The 12,658-nt window shown below is 37.5% G+C and overlaps 1 protein-coding gene across 2 annotated transcripts in view; it reads right to left on the bottom strand.

The window, feature by feature from the left end:
* Positions 1-9,274, bottom strand: part of gabbr2 (gamma-aminobutyric acid (GABA) B receptor, 2) — a 143,405-nt gene extending 134,131 nt beyond the window's left edge. For both annotated transcript variants that reach the window (XM_035528864.2, XM_035528865.2), the window contains exon 1: positions 7,878-9,274. In XM_035528864.2, coding sequence (XP_035384757.1) covers positions 7,878-8,192 — 315 coding nt within the window. In that variant the 5' untranslated portion in view covers positions 8,193-9,274. The remainder of the gene's footprint in view (positions 1-7,877) is intronic.
* Between the last annotated feature and the right edge of the window lie 3,384 nt (positions 9,275-12,658).

Genomic DNA, 12,658 nt, shown 5'->3' with positions numbered 1-12,658 from the left:
TCAACCATTTTCTGCATACTAGAAATAGTCCATAATCAGGAACTCATTTAAATGTTCTCCTTGGAATATGGTAATCTGAGAAAAGGACAGACTATACATTTTTTAAAAGTCTCATTGAAAGTGCAGTGGTATGCAGTAAACAGTGGAGAGATGGTGTCTGTACCAGTGACATCAAATCAATAAGGAGAGAATCATGTAAACTACCATTTAAAGTAATTTAATATCCACAGTAAATGATTACTTGTCAGGAACCTTAAAAATTAGTACCAACAGAGAAAGAAAGACCTGAACCTTTCTTTATCAGTTTGTTTAAAACAATTTAAGACACAACTGTATGGTTAAAATGGGGAGCTCGTTTAGGTTCATTTTCTGAGTCTAGCAAGCAAGGCCACATTTAACCATTATCCATTTTTCCTATAGCATGTTGGAACATACAGGACTCAGAGTGCCTCCAGAGCTCACCAGAGCCCCACCCTTTCTTAGCAGAACCAATCCTTAAGCAATTGTTTGTTTTATGGTAATTACAGACAGATGGTCCAGTCCAGCACTTTTTGAAACAATCCTGCATCTAATTTGGATAATCACAGGAAAAGAGAAAAGAGAATTGGTGTGCCATCGTCAAATACCCATGTCCATGAGATGGCTCTTTGCTCAGATTCAGCCAAACCAACTGCTCATAAAACAGGGTTCAGAGTGACAAAGTGACACCATTGTAGCACACTGGATATATAAAAATTATTCATAGGGATATAATTGTATTTAATGCCATTTAATGCCAGAATAATAACATCTGTTTAAAAAAATATAAATAAATGATAAAGTTAGATGAAATTGAAGGTACAACTGCAAACAACTGCAATTTCATCAAGATATTTAAAGGTTTTAACCGTAAATAAACAATACTTTAAAATGTTTAATCTTAAAATAGTTTATACATAAAATTGAATAATGTTAGACTATGTTTATTCTTATATATATATATATATATATATATACTATCTTCATAAGTATAAATGTATAGCTAAAACATAATTATATTCTAATGTTTATACTTAAAATATAAATGTCTATGTTTCATTTTTCCCTTGAATGAATGATACCATAATTCACCATTGGCTTTGTTGTGCAGAGGCAGCAGGTGCTTCACACAGCCACCTAAAAACCCAGGCCCCCTTCACACTGCCTATACCACCTGCCTGTAGAGATAACATGAAACATTTCTGTGTTGAATATCTTGCTTAGCATCCTACAGTTCTGTACACAAGAGTTTTCCATGGCATGGCAGCTAGGTCAGAGAAGTACAAGCATTAGTCTCCTGTCTCAAGGCCATGGCAATGATTAATTGAAAGGTCACCAGTTAGCACCCCACTCTATATTCCATTGATGAACATTTAGCCTAAGATAGTAGTAAAAATCTGCAAAGCTAGGGACATTAAGCTAAGTAAGGAAATAATATACAATTAGGCCTAATTGTTAGCAATTATGTTTTCTGCATTTTCTTTCTTTTTTCAACAGTGAGCCAATTTTCCTACTACAGAAAAGAGGATTGTTAATTTATACTACAATATATCAGTGGATTTAAATAATCCTTTCTAGATCTATATAAACATCTTCACATATTCGCCTCTCTGAAAATATCATGTCATTATGTATCATTATATACAGTGCATACAGAATGTTTTCAGACCCTTGTATGTTTCAGACAATTTTTTTTTCTTGTCAATACATACAATATTCCACACAGATGAAAAAAAAATGGAAAGTAAGTTTATTAAAAATTAAAGTATTGTATTTACATAAGTATTTAGACTATTAAATTAGTACTTAAAACACCTTTGGTAGCAGTGGCAGCCTCAAGTCTTTGTGGGCAGGTCCCACAAATTTGGCACACCTGTTTTACATTTCTCCCATTCTTTTTGGCAGAATAATTCAAGCTCAACCAGGTTGGATGGGGAAGCACTGGTGCATAGCCATTTTTAGATCTTTATAGCATACTCCAGGACTTTCGCAGAGTTTTCCCAAAGTCACTCCTGTGATGATGGTGTGCTTGGGGTCATTGTCTTGGTGAAATGAATTCTTTTGTCACAGCCTGAGATCCTGGGCACTCTGGAAAGGGTTTCACCTAGAATTACTATATATTTTTACTCTGCATTAATCTTTTCCTCTATCCTGACTAGTCTCCCTGTCCCTGTCACAAAAAAAACATCCCATCAGCATGATGCTACCACCACTGCTCAGTGTCTGGTTTCTTCTATACATGCCATTAGAAACTGTAACCAGATAGAAATAAATTATCTTTATTTCATTAGACCAGAGGATCTTGCTTCAGTTGCCTTTAGAAAAACCCAGGAGGGCTCTAATGTGTCTTTTATCTGGCCACTCTTACCATAAAGGCCCAATTGGTAGAGTGTTGAATTGACGGTGGTCCTTCTGTAAGCTCCACGTAGCTACACATCAGATCTCTCATTCTTATGCATAGTGACCATAGGGTTCTTGGTGACCTGTCTGACCAAGACCCTTTGTCCCAAATTACTCTGAGGGGTCAGATCTAGGAAAACTGTTGGTTGTTCCAAACTTCTTCCAATTCAGAACAACAGAGACTGTGCTATAGGGCAATTTCAATCCTGCAGAAATGTTCTTATATCCTTCCCTTTGTGCCATGACACAATCTTGTCTTTCAGGTCTACAAACAGCTGTCTCAACCTCATGGCTTGGTTTTGTCTTTGGCATACACCATCGATGGTGAGACCTTATAAAGACAGGTATGTGTTTCCTAATTATAGTTATGAATCATATATAGTTAACTATACTTAATCAATTCAGTTATGCACAGATGGTTTCCAAGTTGTAGAAACTTTTCAAGGACCACTGATAGATGTAAGATGCACCAGAGCTCAATTGTGAGAGTTATAACAAAGGGGCTGACTACTTAAGTAAATGTAATATTTCAGCCTTTTCTTTTTAATAAACTTACAAAACGTTTCAAACACCTGTTTGAAATATTGTATATATTATGGAATATTGTATATAGACTGATAGACTGATGAGAAACAAAATGCATGAAACATAGTAAAACATGGAAAACTTGAAAGTCTCATACATTTCTGTATGCAATGTATATCAGGTCAGTTCCTGTAACACCAATGTTTGTCATCTTATTGAAATGTCCATTGCTTCCTGCTGCTTTTCTCCAGGCATCAGTGACAAGGGGCATGTTTAACTTAATGACCTCATAAAGGCCAAGAAAACAGCTGTATAAGTGTAACTATGCCTTACAGAATGAGCACAAAAACACAAGAAGCCAGTTCCAGTATAAAGAGGAATATAAAGCAGGGGTTTGGTCATGAATCCTGTAATAACTCCATAAACACTCCTAAATTCTATTGGAGTATGACACAGGCCACAGGTTGTGAATCTGCACTAAGTTGCTACGATAATGTAGTTACCTGGCTTAACATAAATATTACATTAAATGATCAGAAAACATTAAAAATGATTCCACAATAAGGTTTTTTTGTAAATACATTTTGTCTCCCAGCAAAGCCTATGCATGTCCTATAATTTTAGGATACATTACAACTTAAGTTTACAAAGTATTTTGACACTACCTTTCACTGTGACAGAACGATATGATGCTTTTCTTAGGGCTCTTGCTTTTCTGAAAACAAAAATAGTAAATATATGGTACAGACGATTACAAGAGATGTTATTCTCAATGTGTAAACCTGGCAGGATGGACTTCAATTATAATTATAATTGTATATATTGTAGAATTCTAATTATAAGGTTACATTATAAGGCACAAGAAATCTTTATTCATTCCATTCAAAGACTAAAATGTTGTATTGGAATTAAGTAGGTCAATGGCCAAAGCCAAGATCAAAGATTATGCCTAGAGAAGGAAATGAGAATTCTCTAAAAGTTTTCTATGGTCCTAATCTACATTGTTTTAGAAGCAATCAAGTCACGGGAGAAGAAGTGAAAATAAGACTACCCTCTCTCAGATGCTAAAACCATTTCATGCTTCATTGATATTTGTATCGTGGTCCGCAATATTACTGATTTGTGAATCATAGTTACAGAGGACTATTCAGCTCCACTACAAAACAGCTGATCCAGAGTGCATACATCCAGAAGATGAGAAAGACCTTTTTTCTCCACTTGAGTGGGCATACAAGCTGTTGAATAACTGTGACAGGTGTAACGTGTAGGTCACATTCTCCCATGTACTTGAAGGAGGCTAATAAAGGAACACCCCCGCCCCCCACTCACTCTCTCTCTCTCTCTCTCTCTCTCTCTCTCTCTTTTTTCTTCCTTTTTCACCTCACTGCACCTGTAGCTCTCATTCTCAGTGGGGTCTTTCGCCTGAGGCAAATCACCACATTTTAAAGGCAAGATAAATCCTTCTACAGCTACAGTGATGGATTTAAATTCTAAATAGAAATTATGTAATGTGTGCTAATATGCATCCTGAAACAAACAAACAAACCTAAAAACAAACAAAATGTTCTGTTATAATGCTTAGGGATAGCCTAAGACATCACAGTGTAGTCTTAGTTTTTAAACTGAATAATTTGTCAGTTATATGACACCTGTTCAAACATTCAATATAAATCTCTGAATACATTTCTAGCTGAGTGATTTTCATATAGTGTGAATAATACAGAAAAAAATTTGTTTGAAATAAGATTATTTCTTTTGCCACCAAGCGGCATCCCTCTGTGCTTATTGACAAGCTTTAGTGTCATTCACTGCGCCTCCATTTCTTGCAAGTGTTGGTCTGGTGTGGCTGCACCCATGTCCAGCCGAGCAGATGGGCTCCACTGAGACAGGATGAAGAGATAAAGGGCCACTTCCCTGACCCTGATTATTTACATCTGCCATATGAAATCCCATCACTTTGTTGTTGTTGATGTTGCTGGTGGTGGTGATGGTGGTATGTAAGTTTAAGAAGGAATGACAAAAACATCTAACCTTTTTAATCACGCAATCTCAAAATTACACATTTTTAACAATTTGTATACAATGTTATGGATGGTTAAGGCTAGGGCTAGTATTGGAATTCATAAATATGTAATCTAACAACATCGCTCTCGATGCTAATTGTTAAACCTTTTTGGTGAGATCACAGTAAAATAATTCATTTCTGTTTTTACAGAAAACAAGATTATACCTATGGTTACCTGCAATGGTAATCTGAGGCACTATTGCTCAATGTCTCTCTTTATGTGCTTATTTTAATGTGTTTCTCTTCACTGCTCTTAAGAAGCTTGATGCTATATACTTAATTTTTGAATGTATTCCTGTGAGAAGGTTAGTTTTCAAAGTTCTCAAAAATGCTATATGATGCTGGTGAAGAAGATGCATGAGTACTGCAGAAGGCTGGAGCAGTCTTCGCCATCCCTTATGGTGACCTACATGTGATAAATGCATTGCCGTCACTTCAGATCTCTTTTGTCTCTCAAGTTTGTTGACTGAGAGATGTGGAGTGCTGATGTTCCAGGGTGCCCTCATGCCTGTGTTTCCTTCTGGCTCTATCCTTTTAGCTGTGCTGCCATAGCTAGATCTGCCAGTCCATCTTTGCACATTATAGTTCCCTAATTTACACATCCTCTTACCTCATACCTGGACATGCTTAATAATCTAGTCTCTGTTTCTGCCGAGGTACACCTACCCCTGATGTCATGATGTCATGATGTTACCCCTGATGTCATGATGTTATATGATGTTACGCCCTTGATGGATGTTCTCTTGCATGATGGGTTTCAGACACGTGCACACCATCGGGACAAAACTATGACCTCTAGAAAACCGGACTAGACATTAATTGCTTTTTTTTTTTTCAATTTAATTGATTATTTTTTCATTTTATTTTATTTTTCTCTAGACCCTTGGCTTGCTCACTGGGGGCTTGGAGTTGAACATTTGTAAAGCTGCTCTGACAACATCTGTTGTAAAAAGCGATATATAAATAATTTTGATTTTATTTGATTTAACTTACATGTGAGATATGATAGAGCAGTTAACTATAGTTTTTATGACAGCTTTCCCCTGTTCAACTTGAAAACTGCAAAAATAACTTTCAAAAGATACAACTGATGGTGAGCTCTCTTGCTGTCTTGTAGTGTTACATAATGTATCCTGCTGGAGTTAAAATGATCCATCAAGTTTTGACACATCCACCTGATGACGATTTGTGAGAGACTGGGAAAGAAAATTATTACAGTGACTGTATAAGAATACAAAGACATTATCTGCAAATCCCAGGCAGAATAATTGACTCAAGCAATCTTTGTAATAGTCTGCAATCTGGTTTATGTAACGGTCTAATAAAAACGTATTCAGATATAAAGCTGTCTATTTTTGTGGTGTATTTCGTATTAGCTACTTCAATGGGATAATTTATTAGACACCTTTAATGCCAATGTATTTGTGATCATGACAAAGATTATTAAATTTGAATATTGTAGCTCCAAATTAGTCGGTTACTCTGAGCCAACTTTGGCGTCTTCTTTAGCGCCTATATGATTTGCACTTGGCTTTGTGTCGATTAGTAAAACCTCTGGCAAATATGTTTTTCTAATAATTCTTTCTTCTACATAAATAAGCCCATAGTGACACATTCCCAATCAGGTTCTCACTCCCCACGATATCACACACGACATCTTGAAAGTTTAAATGAGTCGTTTATAAAGCAAACATTCTTTCACGCATACGCTATAAAACGGCTTATTTGGAGTCAGGGTACTAAATTCAGTAAATCATCTAATAAAATGAACATCAAGTAAATAATGATATTAGATTATTATATACTCCTAAACGCAGCCCAAGGTACCAGGAAAGTCGGGGGTAGACTGTCAAAATGTAGCCCTAAATGTTGACGCGAATGCTTACTAATCTGTGACGGATGATGAAATGCACAGACAGGCCTACAGGCAAATGACAGATGAATGTATCGACGAACGAAACCATGGTAATCACCATAGGTTTCGTGAGCATAATTTGGGCAACTCGCTGCGTATTTGTGCCGTAAAATTGATAGCAATAAATCAAATTCTTGTATCCTTGAAAGTGCCTAGGTCAGACGCAGAAAAAATAACAAATTACTGCCATCTTCAGGTGTAAAGAAAACCAACCACCTTCATGTGTAAGAACCAAGCTCCTTTCTTTTGTTTAATACAATCCGATTGTGACCAAAGTGACGGTTATAGTGGCCCTCGCTTAATGAAAATGATAATTGTGTTTTATCTGGCAGTTGGGCTCATGAACGGAAAATAAGTGTTAGGTTTCATAGCTCAGATGCTAGTTTCTGTCGCATGCTATAGAAATTGATGATAAAATTATTGCCTCTAAATATATAAAATGTCATATTCGACATTCCGAACAACTGTGTTTCTTTAATATGGATATTCCCAAATCTGTGATTTATTACTGTGAACAATCGTAATTACCAATTTTCTGTAGAAAATTCCTTAGCAATGTACGTGTCTATAATCAGGTGGTCACGTATTTGAATCATGTCACGAATACGTGTGAGGCCCATTATTTCAGTACAACACCTGTGCAGTTTATTGTAAATCCAAGGGGTTGGGGAATAGGCTGTATCTAAATTATCTGTAGATTTACAGTCTTCGTGTCCTATACGGCTTTCTTTCAAGTCACTAAAATATACCTACAAGTTGTCCAACACTGCTTAGACGTATACCAGCCATGCTAAAATCCTGTTTTGTACATGAGGTCCTGATGGAAACGCACTGCTGGCGGGCTACCCCGCATCATGCATACGGTTATCGTGCTGGAGGCTGACAGACTCGCATAGCCTGCGCCCACACCGAAGGCACGCTAGCGGTGGAAGATATAGCAAACGAAAGATTTACCTCAGTGTCGTAGATTTTTGTGATGAGGGAGAACGAGTACTGCTTAGACTCGCGTATGTGCTGAATGGCCAGCTGAACTGCGGGCTCGATGCCTTGACTGATGCTGCTCATGAGAGCTGACTCGTTCATCGGCATCAGTACCATGATTGGCACATCCTTCGAGTACCAAGTAGTGTCCAGACCGTGCCTCGTGTAGTCGTTGCAGACCTTCGCCGCTGTAGGTTGAAATCCCAAAACGGAAAGAAGCAGGCATCCCGACAGAAAGATCATCTCCCATCTGCAGTCCCTGCGGGACGGAGCCATGCTACCACGCATGAGGAAAAGCTGAGATCCACCTTCTCACTGCCTTTGCATTGCGGTTTTAGGGATTGTCAGGGTTTACCGGGTCGACAATACATTAAATGATTTTGATCAGATGTTTTTCTGGGCAAAGTCGGGGTTTCCACTTCGAATAGAGCGCGAGGAGCAGAACGGTGTGCAAGTGCAGTAATTCGTGCGGAGCTCAACACAGGAGTTCTCAGCTGAGATGCGTAAAAGCAGGAGGACGCTCAATCGCTTACAGGGTAAAACGGCGCAGGTTCCCCTCCGTATACCAGGGGAGTCCTCCTCACTGTCTTGCTCGTTCCCTTTTTATGTCTTCAGATTTGGCTGAGTAAGTGTATCACAATCCCTCGTCGCTGTGTTGCAGGCAACGACCGTGAAAAATGCGCCAAGATGTTAAGATGTACGATTTAAGTCAGCCACTCGTGCGAACGGTTGTTATGGATACAAATTCAACATCTGAGTATATTCCAGATAGTTGACTGGGACTGGCATCCCTGCCAGCAAGCTGTATTTTGGGATCAGGAATTTGGGAGATCTCCGAAAAACAAGTCTACTTCAAGTAATGTTACGTCTAAAAGCAATCCGTGTAAGAATATCCGTGCGGCGAATGCTGTGTCCCAGCTTGCGGATGCAGCTCCGGCGGATGCGACTGTCTAAGTGCCTCTGAAAAGGGTTTCACTTATTTAGCGCTCAGGGGGCGAGCGCGCGTGACAGAGAGCCGTGCAAGCGTGCAAGAGAGAAATCTTTAGAGGCAGCGGGATGGTGTTTGCCTCTAAACTAGCGTGACGTGCTTTTGGGCTTAGTTACTGGTATTGTTCCTGCAATGTAGATCTTGTATAAATTCGTTTTTTTTCCTATATATTTCCTACATCTTGTCCCGATAAATGTAAACAGATTATTGGGCGCTAATTTAATGCTAGGAATAGCATGAAGTATGTTACTTTTCAGATTATGTGATTTTGAAACTCCAGCTATTCGACACATATTCTAACCGCTGTATAAGTTATATAAATGCATCTGCGACCATCTACTGGAATTAAATTAAATAGATAGTGCCACCTAGCAATACCACCTAATGATGTCGTTCAGCGTTCTGCTTACATTTACATATAAATGTACTCCATCTGCGACTGAAGCCATTGTGCTATCGAAACTATCACTTCGCCTTCCATTGTTTTAATGCTTTTCAACAAAAGCCCACATATAAAGTATAAGAGATGAACTTGCATGGCATTCTGGTTGTTTAAAAATGTCACGGTAAGGACGTACACTACATGTGTCGCTTCCACTATAATCCTGCGACGGAGACAGAAGCAGTGACCGAACTTCGATGTCGCTGTCCAGGGTCCTGACTAGGTGATTTCTCTCTTTTGTGGTATTGTTTCTTTTAAGTGAATAGAAGATAGGCCGTTTTATCCATCGTATAGCATCGCTGTATGAACACTTGCAATACAATGGTAATACAATATTTTACATTTCTATGTCTTTCACTGTATTTTATGCTTAGTATAACTGAGCAGATGCGACCTGATAGTGGTGTTCTCTTTTGGTACGGGAGGCAAACATATTATCTTGCCCTAACTGCGGGTGTTTACTAATGAAAAATGCTCATCGACTGATTAAATTGTTTGATCTCATAAACCGTTTAAGAAACCGAATTTAATAGCTTTTAAAGAGTTCTCAAGTGCATACTAGACAGTTATTTTATCAATGTTCAGTGGACTGGAGCAAAAAAACATAAGCAACAATTACTCTGCATTGCAGAAACTGCTTTTTCTCTGTGTGTAATGTAACAACGAATAATGTACATTGCAGAATTTGCAATCTCTCCTCTCTCTCTCTCTCTCTCTCTCTCTCTCTCTCTCTGTGTATGTGTGTGTATGTGTGTGTGTTTGTGTGTGTAATGCTGTACTGTGTAGATTAACAGGCTACAATGCCTTAAATATTTGATATTCTATTTTTGCTAAAACCTATAAATTAAACTTGAACATGAAATGCTTTATGAAAGAGATTTTAGTTAAAAGTTAAAATCCTCTTAAGGACTCCAATGTCCTTCACAATTTGAATTACTATTTTAGTTAATAAGTGTAGAATCATAATTTATTTACTGTCTATAAACTATGTTCTTGTGAAAAGTGCAGAACTACAGCAATGAGCAAAGACTGACCTATCTTCTTGCTTATGGTACACTTTCAGCAACACACACACACACCCCTACACCTACACCTACAGGGTTGTCTGGCATGTCTTTTCTTAATAGAGATTAATACGACAACCTTCAGTGCGGCTCTGACGATGCAGGATACAGTCTGAATTTCAAAACTCAGCGAATGAAAAATAAAACCCTAAAATGACTTTTCATGTTGTTTCTTTCTAACTGTTTACTATGTGAGCATGTAATAAAAGGGTAGCATAGCCTGTGTAGATGTAAATATCATTAAATCCTATGGAAATCCATTTTTATTCGGGCATGAGCTTTATTACATGTAATTTGTAAATATAGAGTCAGTGTAGCCCTCTGGAGATGCAGTTTTTGCTGTAATTAGTTCTTACTATATAGCATTATATATTCTGATTTAAATACTACAGTGTTACAACATGCTTTTTAAATCATGGGTGTTGTGTTTGGCTTTTTTTCTAGGTTACTAAGGTTACTAGGTTACTAAACACTCTTTGCCATTTATAAGAGAATCCTAACAATTCTTAGTGGTCTGACACACTAACACCACAATGATATTTAAGTTGTTATGGAGTCACACTAAGAGTTATGCCAGTGGCACAGTGATAAATTGCTTGCAATTGCAAGGTCATGGGTTTAAACCCTGTGAGGATACATTAAAGGACTAAGTTTAAAAAACAGGTTCTAATAACTTTGGCTGTATTTACAGCCCTTTTGCATAGGCCATGCTTCAAGTTGTAATGAAATATTACATTACATTAAAGTTTTTACATTAGGATTTAAGGAATGCTTTAGTCACATGTTTTTCTGGGTGTTCTTCAAAGAGCATCCATGAAAGGTAGAACATGTCTTGACATAAATGTCTCAAACCACCAAACAATAAATGCCACATGTTTACAGTAGTGTCCTCACTTGGGAGAGTCAGAAAATTCATTTCTACCATTTTAACTATATGATTGTCTGTGATTAAAACCATTTGTTTCCCCAAAGAAAGCAGCAGATAACTAGTAAGGCTGAGCAAGAGCGAATTGTGCACTTCATAACACAGCCTTGGATCCTCTGTGATAAGTGTAGTTAGGGGATCACATTAACAAGATGCCTCTTAATAGATTTATTAGAAATCCATTTAATACACCCAGTATTTCACTCAGCTATCATTTGCACAGAAAGGCAAATGAGAGCTTTAAGAAATAAGGCTCCTTAAATGTAAGCAATTAATACTAACCTATTAATGAAAAACTGGGCTGGCAGAAAATGACTCCAGCAGTTTGTTGGGTCATAAGAAAATGCTCATTCATTAAAAGTTCAATATATTCTGAATCAGCACACACACCAATTTCCTTGTGTGAGAAATGTTCTGTAAGTCTTTGGCCAAAAGTAAAAATGAATCAACCAATTAATTAACCAACCTAGCCTCTTTTTGTACTCACATGCCTTCTTACTGGTGCCAAACAAACTCTAAAAGGGGTCTTCACATCCATGTAAGCCAGAGCTTAGTGTAAACAATAAAGCATGCTTTAAAATGGATCAACAAAATTGACCTTTGTTATAAGGTTTTATTACAACTAGGTACTTTGAAATGTGTCTTATATGAAACAAGACACTACCATCACTGTTTGTTTCAGACATGCTTGTGGTAGGGCTTTTGGGTTGTTTATTTCAATAATTGGTTTCTGAATCAGAAGACGAAGGCTAGAGAATTCTATGCATACCAATCATTTCTGAATGATCCTTATGGCAGCTGTAGCACTTGCAGGGAAAATGCATGTTTCATGAGCTCAAAGTCTGAGTGCACTCCAGTCATGCTGAAAGGATCCCGAACTCCACTGTCTTTTCCAGCAATCTTAAATGTAATCCACAAAAAAAGACACTGCATGCACAATCTTTGACATTTTGGAGTTAGTTATAGATTCACAGCTTCTTCAAATATTGAACAGGGTTGGTATGTTCTACACAAATAGACATTTGATTCAAAGCATATAGTGAAGCCACCTGTGATTTCCTCTTTGGGGAGTATTTGGGTTATGAACAACTGAGCTGCTTATTTTTTCTTACAGTGACTGGCAACTTAATTAATAACATTCTTGCAATAACCCAGCACTTTGTTTTTTCTTCTGTCAGATCCTACCAATCATATTCAATGTCAGGGAGTGTGTCTGTATATAAATTAAGATAGTATGCAGCCCTTAAAATCACATATGTAAGCAATTAATACCAGTGTTGAAGTGAAAAAAAAACCAACCTTCATAATTTACTTACAAAATCAGAAATGAAATAG

The sequence above is a fragment of the Electrophorus electricus genome, chromosome 2 (genome assembly GCF_041902795.1).
Source record: "Electrophorus electricus isolate QZ-2024a chromosome 2, ASM4190279v1, whole genome shotgun sequence".
Taxonomy (NCBI): Eukaryota; Metazoa; Chordata; class Actinopteri; order Gymnotiformes; family Gymnotidae; genus Electrophorus; species Electrophorus electricus.
Note: the sequence above shows the minus strand (reverse complement) of the source record. Positions and strands in the feature narration are given on the sequence as shown.